Here is a 16,378-nt window from a genome sequence, read left to right as displayed (position 1 = left end):
AAGCAAAGTGTTATTTCTACAGATTTAATTAGTCTTTTGATTCTGTAGTGAAATATGCCACTTTGTGACATTCACTGTCTTATGCATGCTGTGGATTGAAATTATTAATAAGTATAATTATTTATTTATATGGTTCGCTGTGAACATTCAGACAGTCAAGCTGCACAAGACACCGAACAGACGTCAGCAATCTGATCATCACAGCCACATAATGAACAACTTCTGTAGCATCAAGCTTGATTAGAGCTCGTTTTTCTGTGTGGACTAATTCACTGAATGCAGTCTGGCTTGTGTTTTCTGTGGTTTTTGACGCTGTACAGTGTGTCTGGACACAGCCTTTGTTTCCTTCATTGTTTTTTGTGCTATCTGTGAAGTGCAGTGGTGTTCGTCTGGGGTCATGTGACGCTTTCATCTTATCATTTCTCTCTCACACACACCTATCAGAGTGGCCAGAGAGCAGTGCGGGACGGTTGGAGAGAACCTGATGATGATCAGATACTCCTCGTCCCCGAGCTCTTGGACCTCCACGCACTTCTCCGTCACAACATCCAGTTCCTCCAGAGTGTTGGGCTTTTCCGGGTCACGGATCGTCCGAATCACGTCTGCGGAAACATTATCAACACAACAGTAAATGGCAAGAATTTACCACCATATTCCATATAACAAAACACTTTTTATAACCTATGAAATACTGTACCATGGTAAAACATTAAAGAGGTATATATTATGGTAATGGATCCACACCATGGTATAAATGAAAATACCATGGTATTACCAACGGACACCATCAATGTACCATGGTATTACCTCTTCTTCTTTTTTTTTTATTGTGGACATGTATTATGGTGATATTCCAGAATTATTTAAAGTGCTACGGAAATATTATGGTACATGATTATAGTAATGATTCAGTACAGTGGTATTTCAAAATGGCACCATCAGTGTACCATGGTAATACCATGTTTTTATTAGGGAAAACATAGTAATATCATAGTGTTTTTAAAGTAGCAGGTAAAATATCTTGCATAACTAGGGTAATGTTTTAGTATTGTAGTATTAATATATAATATGATGGTATTTCCACCTGACACCATCACTGTACTTTGGTAATACCTTGTTTGTTAATTTTGGACATGTACCATGGTAATATTATGGTATTCTTTAAAGTAGCAGGTAAAAACATCTTACAAAACTAGGGTAATGTTTTAGTACCATAGTTTAAATATAAAATATCATGGCATTTTCACCTGACACCATCATTATACACTGGTAATACCTTGCTTTTTTTTTGTGGATTTACTATAGTAATATTAGGGTATTCTTTGGAGTACTTGGTAATGGTTATCATAATGATTCACTACTGTGGTATATACTAAAGTACCATAGTATTTCACTCTGACACTATCGATTTACCATGGTAAACCTTGTTTACTTATTGTGGATCTGTACCATGGTAATACATTAAATAGGTAAATATTATAGTAATGATTGCGTACCATGGTGGTAATACCAAATGACACCATCAATGTACCATGGTATTAACTCTTTTTTTATATTGTGGACATGTATTATGGTAAATATTATGGTATATGATTATAGTAATTATTTAGTATTATGTTATATATTAAAGTACCAGGGTATTTCAAAATGGCACCATTAATGTACCATGGTAATACCATGATTTTATTGGGGATAACATAATAATATCGTGGTATTTTTAAAGTAGCAGGTAAAAACATCTTCCATAACTAGGATGTTTTAGTACCATAGTATATCTATAAAATATCAAGGTATTTCCACCTGACACCATCACTGTACCATGGTATAACCTTGTTTGTTAATTTTGGACATGTACCATGTTAATATGATTGTATTCTTTGAAGTACAAGGTAAAATAAAGCTGCAAGCAGCGATGAAGGGCACAAGCCATCAGCGCAATCGCTACCCTGGTGCCATCAGGAAAACGATTGTGTTCTTTGAAGTACAAGGTAAAATATGGTATATGATAGTAATAATTTAGTACCATGGTGAATATAAAAAATAAATATCAAGTATAAAATACCATGGTAATACCAACTGACACCATCAATGTACCATGGTATTACCTCTTTTTTTTATTGTGGACATGTATTATGGTAAATATTATGGTATATGATTATAGTAATTATTTAGTACTATGTTATATATTAAAGTACCAGGGTATTTCAAAATGGCACCATCAATGTACCATGGTAATACCATGATTTTATTGGGGATAACATAATAATATCGTGGTATTTTTAAAGTAGCAGGTAAAAACTTCTTCCATAACTAGGATGTTTTAGTACCATAGTATATCTATAAAATATCAAGGTATTTCCACCTGACACCATCACTGTACCATGGTATAACCTTGTTTGTTAATTTTGGACATGTACCATGTTAATATGATTGTATTCTTTGAAGTACAAGGTAAACTATAGCTGCAAGCAGCGATGAAGGGCACAAGCCATCAGCGCAATCGCTACCCTGGTGCCATCAGGAAAACGATTGTGTTCTTTGAAGTACAAGGTAAAATATGTTATATGATTATAGTAATAATTTAGTACCATGGTGAATATAAAAAAAAATATCAAGTATAAAATACCATGGTATTACCACTTGATACCATCAATGTACTTCGGTAAACACGTTTTGTCCGTGCACATGTACCATGGTAATATTAGAGTATTATATAAAGTACCAGGGAAATGTTATAGTATATGATCGTGGTAATGACAGTACTAATGTATGTATATTAAAGTACCATGGTATTTCCATATGACACCATCACTGTACCATGGTAAACCCGTTTATTGTTAGCGTAGCATGGTAATATCATAGCAAGTACAAACTAAAATATGTTATATGAATATGATAATGTTTCAACATCATTGTAACAGCTATAAAAGTACTATAGTACTTCCATCTGACACTACCCTTGTATCATGGTAAACACCACAGTAGGTCTTTGTTAAGGTCATGACTCACCATACACCTCCAGCGCTTTTTCCTCCATTTTCTTACTTCTCTTGTCATTCGTCAAGTCAGATAGTCCAGTCAAAAGCCAGGCTCGGCTCAGCAGTCCGGACACGAGCTCCATGATCCGGTCCGGTCCATCTCCATCGCTGCAACGGTCACGCGCACGCGCTTCCGCTCTTCTGAGATCAGACAGACCAGAGCCATCGACAGCCGATCATATATTATTGTTATATAATATCATGTATATAATTATACATTCGTATGTTTTACTATTTACAGATCATGCGAGTTAATATAAATCAAATACACTATTCAGTGTTGTATATTCTCAGCGTGTTTTAGTTTTTGGCTGGATTAGTTCTGTGTTTGATTGGTTTTCCTCCCGCCGCTTAGATCATGTGACGATCATGTGATAATCAGCTGGGGTTTGTTTGGGTCGCGGAGGCTCGTGTTTGGACTTCAGAACAAACTCTTTAGTTTCGTCTCTGAGGATTTTTAATTGACGTTAATCTCGGTTGTGTTCTTTGAAATGGCGGGTGTGTTTTATTCCCTCGCGTTTGTATGTTTGTGCGTGAAGGGCTTCAGTTGAGTGGCTTCCTCTCGTGAGTCTGGTTGAGTTTGGTCGGGTTCAGGATGCTGAAGGCGTTGAGCAGGTCAGATGTTCGAGCTGAGAGAGTGCTGGAGGTGGATCTGCTGCCGGAGAGGGATGTTTGTGGAGGTGTGGAGGACGCAGTGGCGGTGAAGTTGAGTAAAGGGCCGTCAGTGCTGTGCTGTGTGAATGCAGCAGGTGCAGTGAGCATCAGGAACATCTCTGAGAGCAGAGGAGCCCTCAACACACTCCAGCACACCTGCACTGAGTGAGTCTCCACCTGCTCATCTCATTCTAGGCATTGCTGTAATAGCTGGTTACCCCTAAAACATTTTTTCTATGCATGTAATGTTTATGGATTTATCACAATAATTATCGATATCGACCGATATGAAACACTGATATCGTGATATAGTTTTCAGCCATATCGCCCAGCCCTTATATATATATATATATATATATATTATTTTTTTTTTTTTTTTACACACACACATACAGTAGTCAACATTTGAAGTGGATCAAAATCTCTCATCAAAGTTGTCCTAAAACAAAAACAATACCCATTTTTGAACCTAGGACAACTTTGATGAACTGTTTTGATCCACTTTATATATATATATATATATATATATATATATATATATATATATATATAATATTTATTTGAGTACTGTATAATATTAATTATAATAATTCTTTTCAGAAAGTAAACTTCAATAATTTTTGCTTCATTATTTAAAATATAGTAAAAATATATTGCATTGATTTATTAATTAAATATATTAAATTTCATATTATAAATAATTATATATATATTTAAAATATGAACATAATTAATAATAATTTATTTGTATTTTTTAGTTTGTATTCTGTAAAGGCTCTCTTGCTATTATGGTTATTAAAGATCCCAAACTAAAGTTTAATAATTTATTTTGTATTGTAATGTAATGTCATTTTTATATGTACATACGCATTAAATTGATCTTTTGTAATCATATTAATATAAAATTGCATTTATTTATTTAATGTTATTTTTTCTCATGTGTATATATTTCTTTTTTAAAAAATTCTCTGTGTCTTTGCTCTTGAGTTTTCTGTGGGAGGATCAGTCAGAGTCGAGCGGTGAGGATGTGAAGCTGAAGCTGCTGCTGCTGGACTGTCAGTGTGCGCTGAGACTGTATGAGATTGATCCTCGTGATCAGGCGCTTCTGCTGTGTGAGAGATCGTCAGATTCACTCCTGCAGTGTGTTCAACACAAACATCCCAGTAAGAAAACAGCCTCACGTTCACATCAAACCCTGATCTATAGATCCTGAAGAGGCTGTCAGTGTTGAAGCGCTCTGTTTGTGTGCAGGTGTGTCGGAGCTGCTGTCGGTGAGGCCGCTGTCGTTCGCTGACGGCCGCTGTGTGCTGCTGCTGAACTCTTGTGTGCTGCTGCAGCTCAGGTGGACAGAAGAAACGTCTCAGATGGAGACACTGTCCTGCGTTCAACTCGCTTTACCTGTTCAGACGGAGGACGAGTGTGCCGACTGTCGGCTCTGTCGAGGAGCGCTCTTCATTCTGCTCAGTACCGGACTCACATGTATCCTTCACCATATGTGACCCTGGACCTGGACCACAAAACCAGTCTTAAGTCGCTGGAGTATATTTGTAGCAATAGCCAAAAATACATTGCATGGGTCAAAATTATTGATTTTTCTTTTATGTCAAAAATCATTAGGAAATTAAGTAAAGATCATGTTCCATGAAAATTTTTTGTAAAATTCCTACTATAAACCTATCAAAATGTAATTTTTGATTAGTAATATGCATTGTTAAGAACTTAATTTGGACAAATTTAAAGGTGATTTTTCTCAGTATTTTGATTTTTTGCACCCTTAGATTTCAGATTTTCAAATAGATGTATCTCGGCCAAATATTGCCCTATCCTAACAAACCATACATCAATAGAAAGCTTATTTATTGAGCTTTCATATGATGTATATATCTCAGTTTTGTAAAATTTAACCTTATGACTGGTTTTGTGGTCCAGGGTCACATATGTGGTTTATTGTAATTGTACAGAAATAAACCTTTTTTTTTTCATGACAGGTGGCATTTCAAATATTTGTGTTTTATTATTAAAAATAATAATAACATATTTAATATTATATTACATATGTCAAATTAATATTAAATAATGTTTTTTTTTTTTTAAAGAAGTCTCTTCTGCTCACCAAGCCTGCATTTATTTGATCCAAAGTACAGCAAAAGCAGTATAATTTTGAAATATTTTTATTATTTAATATAATTTTCTATTTGAGTGTATTTTAAAATGTAATTTATTCCTGTGATTTCAAAGCTGCATTTTCAGCATCATTACTCCAGTCTTTAAACATTTTTAAATCCAGCATTTAATTATTTTACATTATTTAAAATTTACATTTATTACAATTATGTTAAGTATTATTTATAATATATTTATTAATATATTTTTATTTATTTATGTTTTTATTTTTATTTTTTTGTTAAATATTGCAGTAGATCTTCTGGATGTATTTCTTATTTTTTGGAAATGCTTTTTCCATCCAGGATAATGATTATTTAATTAATTTAATTTATTCCTGTGATTTCAAAGATGCATTTTAGCATTATTACTTCAGTCTTCAGTGTCACATGATCCTTCCAAAATCGATTTGCTGTTCAGAAAAAACATTTTTTGTTATTATTATCAATATTTAAAACCGTTGAGCACATTATTAATTTTTTTTTTCAGGATTATTTAATGAATAGAATGATCCAAAGGTCAGCATATTTGACCAAAAAGCTATTTTTGGAGATACTTTTACCATTCAGGGTGATATTATTTAATTAAGTTTATTTAATTTTATTTAATTATAATAATTCTGAACATTTAAGGATTTTATTTAAGCATTCATTTAAATGTTTAAGCATTTATTTAAGTATTTATTTTATTTAAGAATTTATCTGAACATTTGTTTATGCAGTTTTTATGTATGTATTTGTTTTAGCATTTATAAAAAAAATTAAATACAGTATTTATTTAAACATTTAATTATTTTACATTATTTATTTTGTTAAGTATTATGTATAATGTATTATTTATTATTATTGTTAATTTATTTGTTGTTAAATATTGCAAGGTAAATTGCAGTAGATCTTCTGGATGTATTTTTTATTTTTTGGAAATGCTTTTTCCATCCAGGATAATGATTATTTAATTAATTTAATTTATTCCTGTGATTTCAAAGATGCATTTTAGCATTATTACTTCAGTCTTCAGTCTCACATGATCCTTCCAAAATCGATTTGCTGTTCAGAAAAAAACATTTTTTGTTATTATCAATATTTAAAGCCGTTGAGCACATTATTATTATTATTATTTTTTTTTTTTTTCAGGATTATTTAATGAATAGAATGATCCAAAGGTCAGCATTTATCTACCAGCTGTTGTAGCGTTATACACTATACCATTCAAAAGCTATTTTTGGAGATACTTTTACCATTCAGGGTGATATTATTTAATTAAGTTTATTTAATTTTATTTAATTATAATAATTCTGAACATTTAAGGATTTTATTTAAGCATTCATTTAAATGTTTAAGCATTTATTTAAGTTTTTTTTCATTTAAGAATTTATCTGAACATTTGTTTATGCAGTTTTTATGTATGTATTTGTTTAAGCATTTATAAAAAAAAAAATTAAATCCAGTATTTATTTAAACATTTAATTATTTTACATTATTTATTTTGTTAAGTATTATTTATAATATATTATTATTAATATATTATTATTGTTAATTTATTTGTTGTTAAATATTGCAAGTTAAATTGCAGTAGATCTTCTGGATGTATTTCTTATTTTTTGGAAATACTTTTTCCATCCAGGATAATGATTATTTAAATAATTTAATGTATTCCTGTAATTTCCAAGCTACATTTCAGCATCATTGCTCCAGTCTTCAGTCTCACTCGTTCTAATTTGCAAAACATTTTTATTATTATTATCAATATTTAAAACAGTTGAGTACTTTTTTTTTTTTTTTCAGGATTATTTGATGAATAGAATGATCCAAAGATCAACATTTATCTGAAATAAAAAGATTTTGTAACTTTATACACTATACCATTTAAAAGCTTTGAGTCAGTATAAAGAAGTTATAGAAATGAATACTTCTATTTAGCAAGGATGCTTTAAATTGACCAAAAGTGAAGATAAAGACATTTATAACTTTGCAAATGATTCCTGTTTCAGATAAATGCTGTTCTTCTGAACTTTCTATTCATCAAAGAAACCTGACAATATTATACTCAGCTGTTTTCAACATCATAACAATAATTAATAATAATAATAATAATAAGTGTTTTTTGAGCAGAAAACCAGAATATTAGAATGGTTTCTGAAGGATCATGTGACTGGAATAATGATGCTAAAAATTAAGTTTTATATAAATATATAAATATATTCACATAGGAAACTGATATTTTAAATAGTAAAAATATTTCACATTTTTACAGTTTTTACTGAACTTTGGATCAAATAAATGCAGTAAGCAGAAGAAACAAATAAAATATTTAATTTTTAAATACGTATTAAATAATTTTTTTTTTATTATTAGCCAAAACTGTTTTTTTACTTAATATTTTTTAACATTTAATTTCATATTTTTGTGTGAACTGCGGTATACTACTATTCAACAATGATGCATTAAATTGATCAAAAATGACAGTAAAGACGTTTCTAATGTTACAAAGTATTTCTATTTCAAATAAATGCTGTTCTTTTGAACGCTCTGTTCATCAAAGAATCCTAAAATATAAAAATGTATCAAAGCTTCCATAAAACTTATTTTAACATTGATAATAAGAACCATTAACCGAGCACCAAATTGGCATAATAGAATGAATATAATATTCCTAGTTTTATTGTTTTATTTATATTGTTACGTAATAAAGTCTGATTTTAGTACAAAAAGAATATTTAAAATAAATAAATACGATTGTCTTTCGTCCAGAAGACAGTACAAAGAATACTACCATAATAATAATATAATATATATATATTCTTTATTTTTAGATATTTTTAAAATCATTCGGCTATTAGGTAAAGATCATGTTCCATCAAGATACATTGTGAATTTCCTACCGTAAATATATCAAAACTTAATTTTTGATTAGTAATATGCATTGCTAAGAACTTCATTTGGACAACTTTAAAGGCGATTTTCTCAATATTTGGATTTTTTTTTTTTTTTTTTTTTTGCAACCTCAGATTCCGGATTTTCAAATAGTTGCCAAATATTGTCCTATCCTAATTATTATTTATTACAATTTTAAAACATTGAAGCCTTATGACTTTGGTTTTGATGGTTTAGTGGTCCAGGGTCACTTAACTGTGGTCTTAAATCTGTAGATTTTGTGTTAAAACATGAGCTGCATTACATTTTCTTTAACGGCGTGTGTCAGATGTGTTTGACAGCACTGATGGGCAACTCTTGGCTACGGTGGATTTTCCGTCATACTGCGGTCCAGAGCACACAGACGCTGATGTTTCTCCATCCGTCACGTCCTTCTGTCTCTTCCAGATCTCACAGGATCTCAGTACGGCTGTGAGCGTCACCCGGCAAAACCAAGCCCTCGCTGTTGACCTCGACCACTATTTCAGGTACACACACCTGATGACAATGTGCTTTACCTCCTCTTTCTCTTGAAAAATGGCCACTCATTTTTATTTCCATCTAGGATGATTACTATTATGTTTAAAGGTGTGTATATGTATATAAATGTATATAAATACAATAAGTATTATTGTATTTATTTCAGCTTTATTATTATTATTATTATTATTATTATTATTATTATTATTATTATTATGTTTTCTATTGTTAAATATTGCAAAGTAAACTGCAGTAAATCTTCTGGATGCATTTATTATTTTTTTGAAATACTTTTAAAATCCAGGATAATGATTATTTAATTAATTTTATTTAATTTTCTGAAAATATATTTTTCATTTAAGCATTTATTTTTTACATTTTAGCATTCGTTTAAACGTTTAAGCAGTTTTTTTATTTAAGAATTTATCTGAGCTTTTTCAGCATTTATTTATGCAGTATTTATGTCTGTTTGTTTAAGCATTTATTACTATTTCTTATAGCAGTTTTAAATCCAGCATTTATTTAAACATTTAGTTATTTTATTAATTATTTAATTATTTAAATAGTTATTTTATTTTGTTTAAATATACCTTTTTTTTTTACCTATTTAAATTTTTTTTAGTTAAGAATTTATTTGAACATTTAAAGGCTTGTTGCTTTATTTATTTATGCAGTTTTTAATGTATGCAAGCAGGATTATTTAATTAATTTTATTTTATTTAAATATGTAACCCTTTTTCGAACATTTAAAATTTTTATTTAAACATTTAATTAAGTTAAGTTTTTATGTATTTATTTAAGCTTTTTTTTTTTTGCATTTTTAAATCCACCGTTTATTTTAACATTTAATTTATATTATTTATTTTTATTAATTATTATTTATAATATATTAATTAAATTATTATTAATTATTTTATGATTATATTATTACTATTATTATTATGTTTTCTATTTTTGTTGAATAGTGCAAAGTAAACTGCAGTAAATCTTCTGGATGCATTTCTTATTTTTTTGAATATACTTTTAAAATCCAGGATAATGATTATTTAATTAATTTTATTTAATTTTCTGAAAATATATTTTTCATTTAAGCATTTTTTTTTTAACATTTTAGCATTCGTTTAAACGTTTAAGCAGTTTTTTTATTTAAGAATTTATCTGAGCTTTTTCAGCATTTATTTATTTAAGAATGTATATGAACTTTTTAACATTTATTTATGCAGTATTTATGTCTGTCTGTTTAAGCATTTATTACTATTTCTTATAGCAGTTTTAAATCCAGCATTTATTTAAACATTTAGTTATTTTATTAACTATTTAATTATTTAAATAGTTATTTTATTTTGTTTAAATATACCTTTTTTTTTTTACCTATTTTTATTTTTTTTAGTTAAGAATTTATTTGAACATTTAAAGGCTTGTTGCTTTATTTATTTCTGCAGTTTTTAATGTATGCAAGCAGGATTTTTTATTTTATTTAAATATGTAACCCTTTTTCGAACATTTAAACATTTTATTTAAGCATTTAATTAAGTTAAGTTTTTATGTATTTATTTGTTTAAGTTTTTTTTTGCATTTTTAAATCCACCGTTTATTTTAACATTTAATTTATATTATTTATTTTTATTAATTATTATTTATAATATATTAATTAAATTATTTTATGATTAATATTATTACTATTATTATGTTTTCTATTTTTGTTGAATAGTGCACAGTAAACTGCAGTAGAGCTTCTGGATGATGATGATTATTATTTTTTATAATTTTACATTTTTAAATAATAATAATAAAAAAATAATACAAATTAAAATTAAATGTTTTCCTTTAAGTTTATTTAATCCAGCATGATGATTTTTTAAATAATTGTATTTAATTAAAATATAAATATCCTTTTTTTGAACATTTAAACAATGTAAACATTGATTTCAAAGTTGAAGCATTTATTTAAGCATAATTTATTAGTTTTTTTATTTATGCAGTTTTTATGTATGTATTTGTTTGTTTATTTAAGCATTTATTTTTTTTACTTTTTTTAGCATTTTTAAATCCAGCATTTATATAAACATTTAATTAATTTTTATTCATTCTTCATTATAGTATATTAATTAAAATATTATTAACGATTTTATTTACATTTCTTTTTCATCCAGGATATTTTTATTTTTATTTTTTTATAAAATCTGTCAATTGCAGTGGTATACTTATTTATATATTTTCTGCTGATGTTAAATAAAATCACAAACTGCAGCAGATCTTCCATGCCTAGTTCTTATTGTGTTTATTTTTGTTATGTCCTCCAGGAAGTATCCAGATCACCTTCATTGCCATTCAGCCCCTAATCGGCCATTTCTCAAACCCACTGAATCATGGGATCAGGACAGTCTCGCCAGCTCCGTCCACAGTCTGTCAGTACTGGAGAAACCTTTCCAAACAGACAGGTACTGTCTAAATCAACAAGAGCACTGACTTCTTTATTTCCAATATCTAATATAATGCAAGTCTGGTCTCAATTTCCCATTGTGATGTGTTCAGGTCGTGGGAGGCGCGTCTGTCTTCACTGTATAGTCGATCTAAAACTCCAGTTCGCTCTGCTCAAAGGTTACCCTGGTACAAAGATTTCCCTCATGTGGAGTGCCGTCGGGCGGCTGCCACTGCCAAACTCTCCCAGCCCTCCGTGAAGCCAGGGGGCGCTGTGACGTGTTTCCATGTGTCTGATGGAGCGACAGCAGCAGGGCTGAACGTATCCGAGTTTTCTGCGCTCGTTACGTTCGTTTGTCCTGGAAACGCAAACACGGTTCTGGCCTACTGGGATCTGGAGGGTCAAAGCGTGACGTACCACCGTGCAGACGCTCCTGCCGTCCCCGTCCAGAGATCGGCTGAGGAGCACCTCTGTCTGTTGCTGAAGGGTGAGTCTGACCTAAGTATCATCTGATCATCTCATGTGGCAGAGGTGCAAACCTTTACATTTTAGGCCAAACATTTTAGGAACAAACATTCAAGAAAATGAAGCCTACTTTAAAAAATGTATGAAAAAAAAAAAAAAATTATCATAGCATTTTATTTATTTATTTATTTATTTTATTTTTTGTTTTATTTTTATTCAATTTTATTTTTATTAATTTTAATTTAATTTAATTTTTAATTTAATTTTAATTTTAATTTATAATATTTAGCTGATAAGAATGAGATTTGAGTCTGTTTTAAGAAATATTTTATTTTTCATTTTATTTATTTATTTATTTTTTTAATTTAATCTTATTTTATTTTATTATTTTAAATACATTTAGCTAATATTACAATGGGGTACGAGTCGTGTTTTATTTTATTTTATTTTATCTTATTTTTTATTATTATTTTTTTATTTTTTTATTGAAAGGTTACATGAACGTTCATTTTATGTTATTTTATATATAAAATAAAATAAAATAAAACACGACTTTTTATAATAATATTATAAAAAAAATAAAACAATTAAATTAAATGAAAAAAAATTTATATATATATATATATATATATATATATATATATATATAATTTTTTTTTTTCATTTAATTTAACTGTTTTATTTTTTTTATTTTTTTATAATATTATTAATTTTTTTTGTTGAAAGGTGACATGAACATTTCAAGAAAATGAAGCCTACTTTAAAAAATGTATGTTGCTGTAAGGCTAGAAGAATTTATTATAGCATTTATTTATTTATTTATTTATTTATTTATTTATTTATTTATTTTTCTGTTTTGTTTTGTTTTATTTTATTTGTATTCAATTATTATTTTAATTTAATTTTCTTTTTTATTTAATTTAATTTTAATTTTATTTTCTAACATTTAGCTGATATAGCAATGAGATTTGAGTCTGTTTTAAGAAATATTTTATTTTTCATTTTATTTATTTATTTATTTTTTAATTTAATCTTATTTTATATTTTATTTTGTATTTTATTTTATTATTTTAAATACATTTAGCTAATATTACAATGGGGTACGAGTCGTGTTTTATTTTATTTCATTTTATCTTCTTTTTTATTATTATTTTTTAATTTTTTTATTGAAAGGTTACATGAACGTTCATTTTATGTTATTTTTTATTTTGTATTTTTTTTTAAGATGTTTAGCTGATATTACAATGGGATTTGAGTCTGTTCAAATATATATATATATTTTTTTTTTCATTTAATTGTTTTATTTTATTTAATTTTATCTTATTTTTTTATAATTTTATTAAATAAAAATGAGATTTGAGTCTGTTTAAAAATACTTTTTATTTTTTGTTGTATTTTTATTCAATTTTATTTGTATTAATTTTAATTTAATTTTTAATTTAATATTTATTACATTTTATAATATTTAGCTGATAGCAATGAGATTTGAGTCTGTTTTAAGAAATATTTTATTTTATTTATTTATTTTTTCATTTAATTTTATTTTAGATTTTTATTTTATTATTTTAAATACATTTAGCTAATATTACAATGGGGTACGAGTCGAGTGTTTTATTTTATTTCATTTCATTTTATCTTTTTTTTTATTGAAAGGTTACATGAACGTTAATTTTGTGTTATTTTATTTTGTATTTTTTTAAGATGTTTAGCTGATATTACAATGGGATTTGAGTCTGTTTTCAAAAATATATATATTTATTTATTTTTTCATTTCATTTGATTTAATTATTTTATTTTATTTTATTTTATGTTATTTTTTTATTTTTTTTTAATAATATTATTTTTTTTATTGAAAGGTGACATGAACGTGTTGATGTAACAAAGAGATTTGAGTCTGTTTTCAAAAATATTTTATTTTTTATTTTATTTATTTATTTTTTCATTTAATCTTATTTTATATTTTTATTTTATTATTTTAAAAACATTTAGCTAATATTACAAATGGGTTACGAGTCGAGTGTTTTATTTTATTTCATTTTATCTTATTTTTTATTTTTTATTATTTTTTAATTTTTTTATTGAAAGGTTACATGAACGTTAATTTTATGTTGTTTTATATTTTATTTTGTATTTTTTTTAAAGATGTTTAGCTGATATTACAATGGGATTTGAGTCTGTTTTCATATATATTATATATATATATTTTTTTTTTCATTTAATTTAATTGTTTTATTTTATGTTATTTTTTTATTTTTTTTAGTAATATTATGTATTTATTTTTTATTGAAAGGTGACATGAACGTGTTGATATAACAAAGAGATTTGAGTCTGTTTTCAAAAATATTTTATTTTTTATTTTATTTATTTATTTTTTCATTTAATCTTATTTTATATTTTTATTTTATTATTTTAAAAACATTTAGCTAATATTACAAATGGGTTACGAGTCGAGTGTTTTATTTTATTTCATTTTATCTTATTTTTTATTTTTTATTATTTTTTAATTTTTTTATTGAAAGGTTACATGAACGTTAATTTTATGTTGTTTTATATTTTATTTTGTATTTTTTGTAAAGATGTTTAGCTGATATTACAATGGGATTAGAATCTGTTTTCATATATATATATATATATATATATATATATATATATATATATATATATATATATATAATATTATTATTATTATTATTATTATTTTTTTTTTTTTTCATTTAATTGTTATTTTATTTTATTTGATCTTATTTTTTATAATATTATTAAATAAAAATGAGATTTGAGTCTGTTAAAAATATATTTTTTTATTTTTAGTTTTTTATTCAATTTTATTTGTATTAATTTTAATTTAATTTTTAATTTAATATTTATTGAATTTTATAATATTTAGCTGATAGCAATGAGATTTGAGTCTGTTTTAAGAAAATATTTAATTTTTTATTTAATTTTAATTTTTTCATTTTATTTATTTTTTCATTAAATTAATTTTATATTTTTATTTTATTTTAAATACATTTAGCTAATATTACAATGGGGAACGAGTCGAGTGTTTTATTTTATTTCATTTCATTTTATATTATTATTTTTTTTTTTAATTGAAAGGTTACATGAACGTTAATTTTGTTATTTTATTTTGTATTTTTTAAAGATGTTTAGCTGATATTACAATGGGATTTGAGTCTGTTTTCAAAAATATATATTTATTTATTTTTTCATTTCATTTGATTTAATTGTTTTATTTTATGTTTTTTTTTATTTTTTTATAATATTAAATTTTTTTTTTATTGAAAGGTGACATGAACGTGTTGATATAACAAAGAGATTTGAGTCTGTTTTCAAAAATATTTTATTTTTTATTTTATTTTATTTTTTCATTTAGTCTTATTTTATATTTGTATTTTATTATTTTAAAAACATTTAGCTAATATTACAATGGGGTACGAGTCGAGTGTTTTATTTTATTTCATTTTATCTTATTTTTAATTTATTATTTTTTAAAAACTTTTATTGAAAGGTTACATGAACGTTAATTATGTTGTTTTATATTTTATTTTGTATTTTTTTTAAAGATGTTTAGCTGATATTACAATGGGATTAGAGTCTGTTTTCATATATATTATTATATATATATATATATATTTTATTTTATTTTTTTTTTCATTTAATTTATTTATCTTATTTTTTTTTATAATATTATTTTTTTATTGAAATGTGACATGAACGTGTTGATATAACAGTGAGATTTGAGTCTGTTTTGTAATGTTGTGATACTTGTTTATATATATTGATCTTACTAATGTAAATGTGTTTGTGTGTGTTTTAGCATCAAGTCTGTCGGTGGTTTTGTTCTGCGTGACGCAGGAGGAGCTGTTGAACCGGCTGATGGTTTTTGGCACGGCCGGTACGGTCGACTCTCTCTGCCATCTGAACGACTGGGGACGATGTTCAATACCCATACATGCCCTACAGGTACACAGACACACACGTTATATGATGTAACTCAACACAATAAGACATTAAGGCACGTTTCATGGTTTAAAAATGCATACCACTCACCTCAGCTTTTTCCATTGCCGAAGCAAAAACTTGACTCTATTTTTGGTGTGATTTCAGGCCGGCCTGAAGAACCATCAGCTGGATACGGTTGATTTCTTTCTGAAGAGTAAGGAGAACATCCTGAGCCCCGCGTCTGGGTTCGTTCTGCCCGATCAAACGGCGTCCGCCTCGACCCAAAGCCATCTGAGGAG

General features: G+C 26.8%; 2 protein-coding genes across 2 annotated transcripts in view; one reads left to right on the top strand and one right to left on the bottom strand.

The window, feature by feature from the left end:
• The window catches only part of ciao2a (cytosolic iron-sulfur assembly component 2A), a 16,545-nt gene extending 13,386 nt beyond the window's left edge, over positions 1-3,159 (bottom strand). Inside the window, exons 1-2 of the mRNA XM_073832151.1 lie at positions 3,010-3,159; positions 438-602 (exon numbers count right to left, since the gene is read on the bottom strand). Of these exons, the coding sequence (XP_073688252.1) occupies positions 438-602; positions 3,010-3,121 (277 nt within the window). The 5' untranslated portion in view covers positions 3,122-3,159. The remainder of the gene's footprint in view (positions 1-437; positions 603-3,009) is intronic.
• Positions 3,160-3,435: 276 nt separating this feature from the next.
• spg11 (SPG11 vesicle trafficking associated, spatacsin) overlaps positions 3,436-16,378 on the top strand; it is an 81,692-nt gene continuing 68,749 nt past the window's right edge. The window contains exons 1-8 of the mRNA XM_073831839.1: positions 3,436-3,857; positions 4,680-4,855; positions 4,944-5,171; positions 9,057-9,255; positions 11,551-11,688; positions 11,783-12,156; positions 15,955-16,100; positions 16,245-16,377. Of these exons, the coding sequence (XP_073687940.1) occupies positions 3,634-3,857; positions 4,680-4,855; positions 4,944-5,171; positions 9,057-9,255; positions 11,551-11,688; positions 11,783-12,156; positions 15,955-16,100; positions 16,245-16,377 (1,618 nt within the window). The 5' untranslated portion in view covers positions 3,436-3,633. The remainder of the gene's footprint in view (positions 3,858-4,679; positions 4,856-4,943; positions 5,172-9,056; positions 9,256-11,550; positions 11,689-11,782; positions 12,157-15,954; positions 16,101-16,244; position 16,378) is intronic.

The sequence above is a fragment of the Garra rufa genome, chromosome 25, assembly GCF_049309525.1.
Source record: "Garra rufa chromosome 25, GarRuf1.0, whole genome shotgun sequence".
In the NCBI taxonomy this organism is placed as follows: domain Eukaryota; kingdom Metazoa; phylum Chordata; class Actinopteri; order Cypriniformes; family Cyprinidae; genus Garra; species Garra rufa.
Note: the sequence above shows the minus strand (reverse complement) of the source record. Positions and strands in the feature narration are given on the sequence as shown.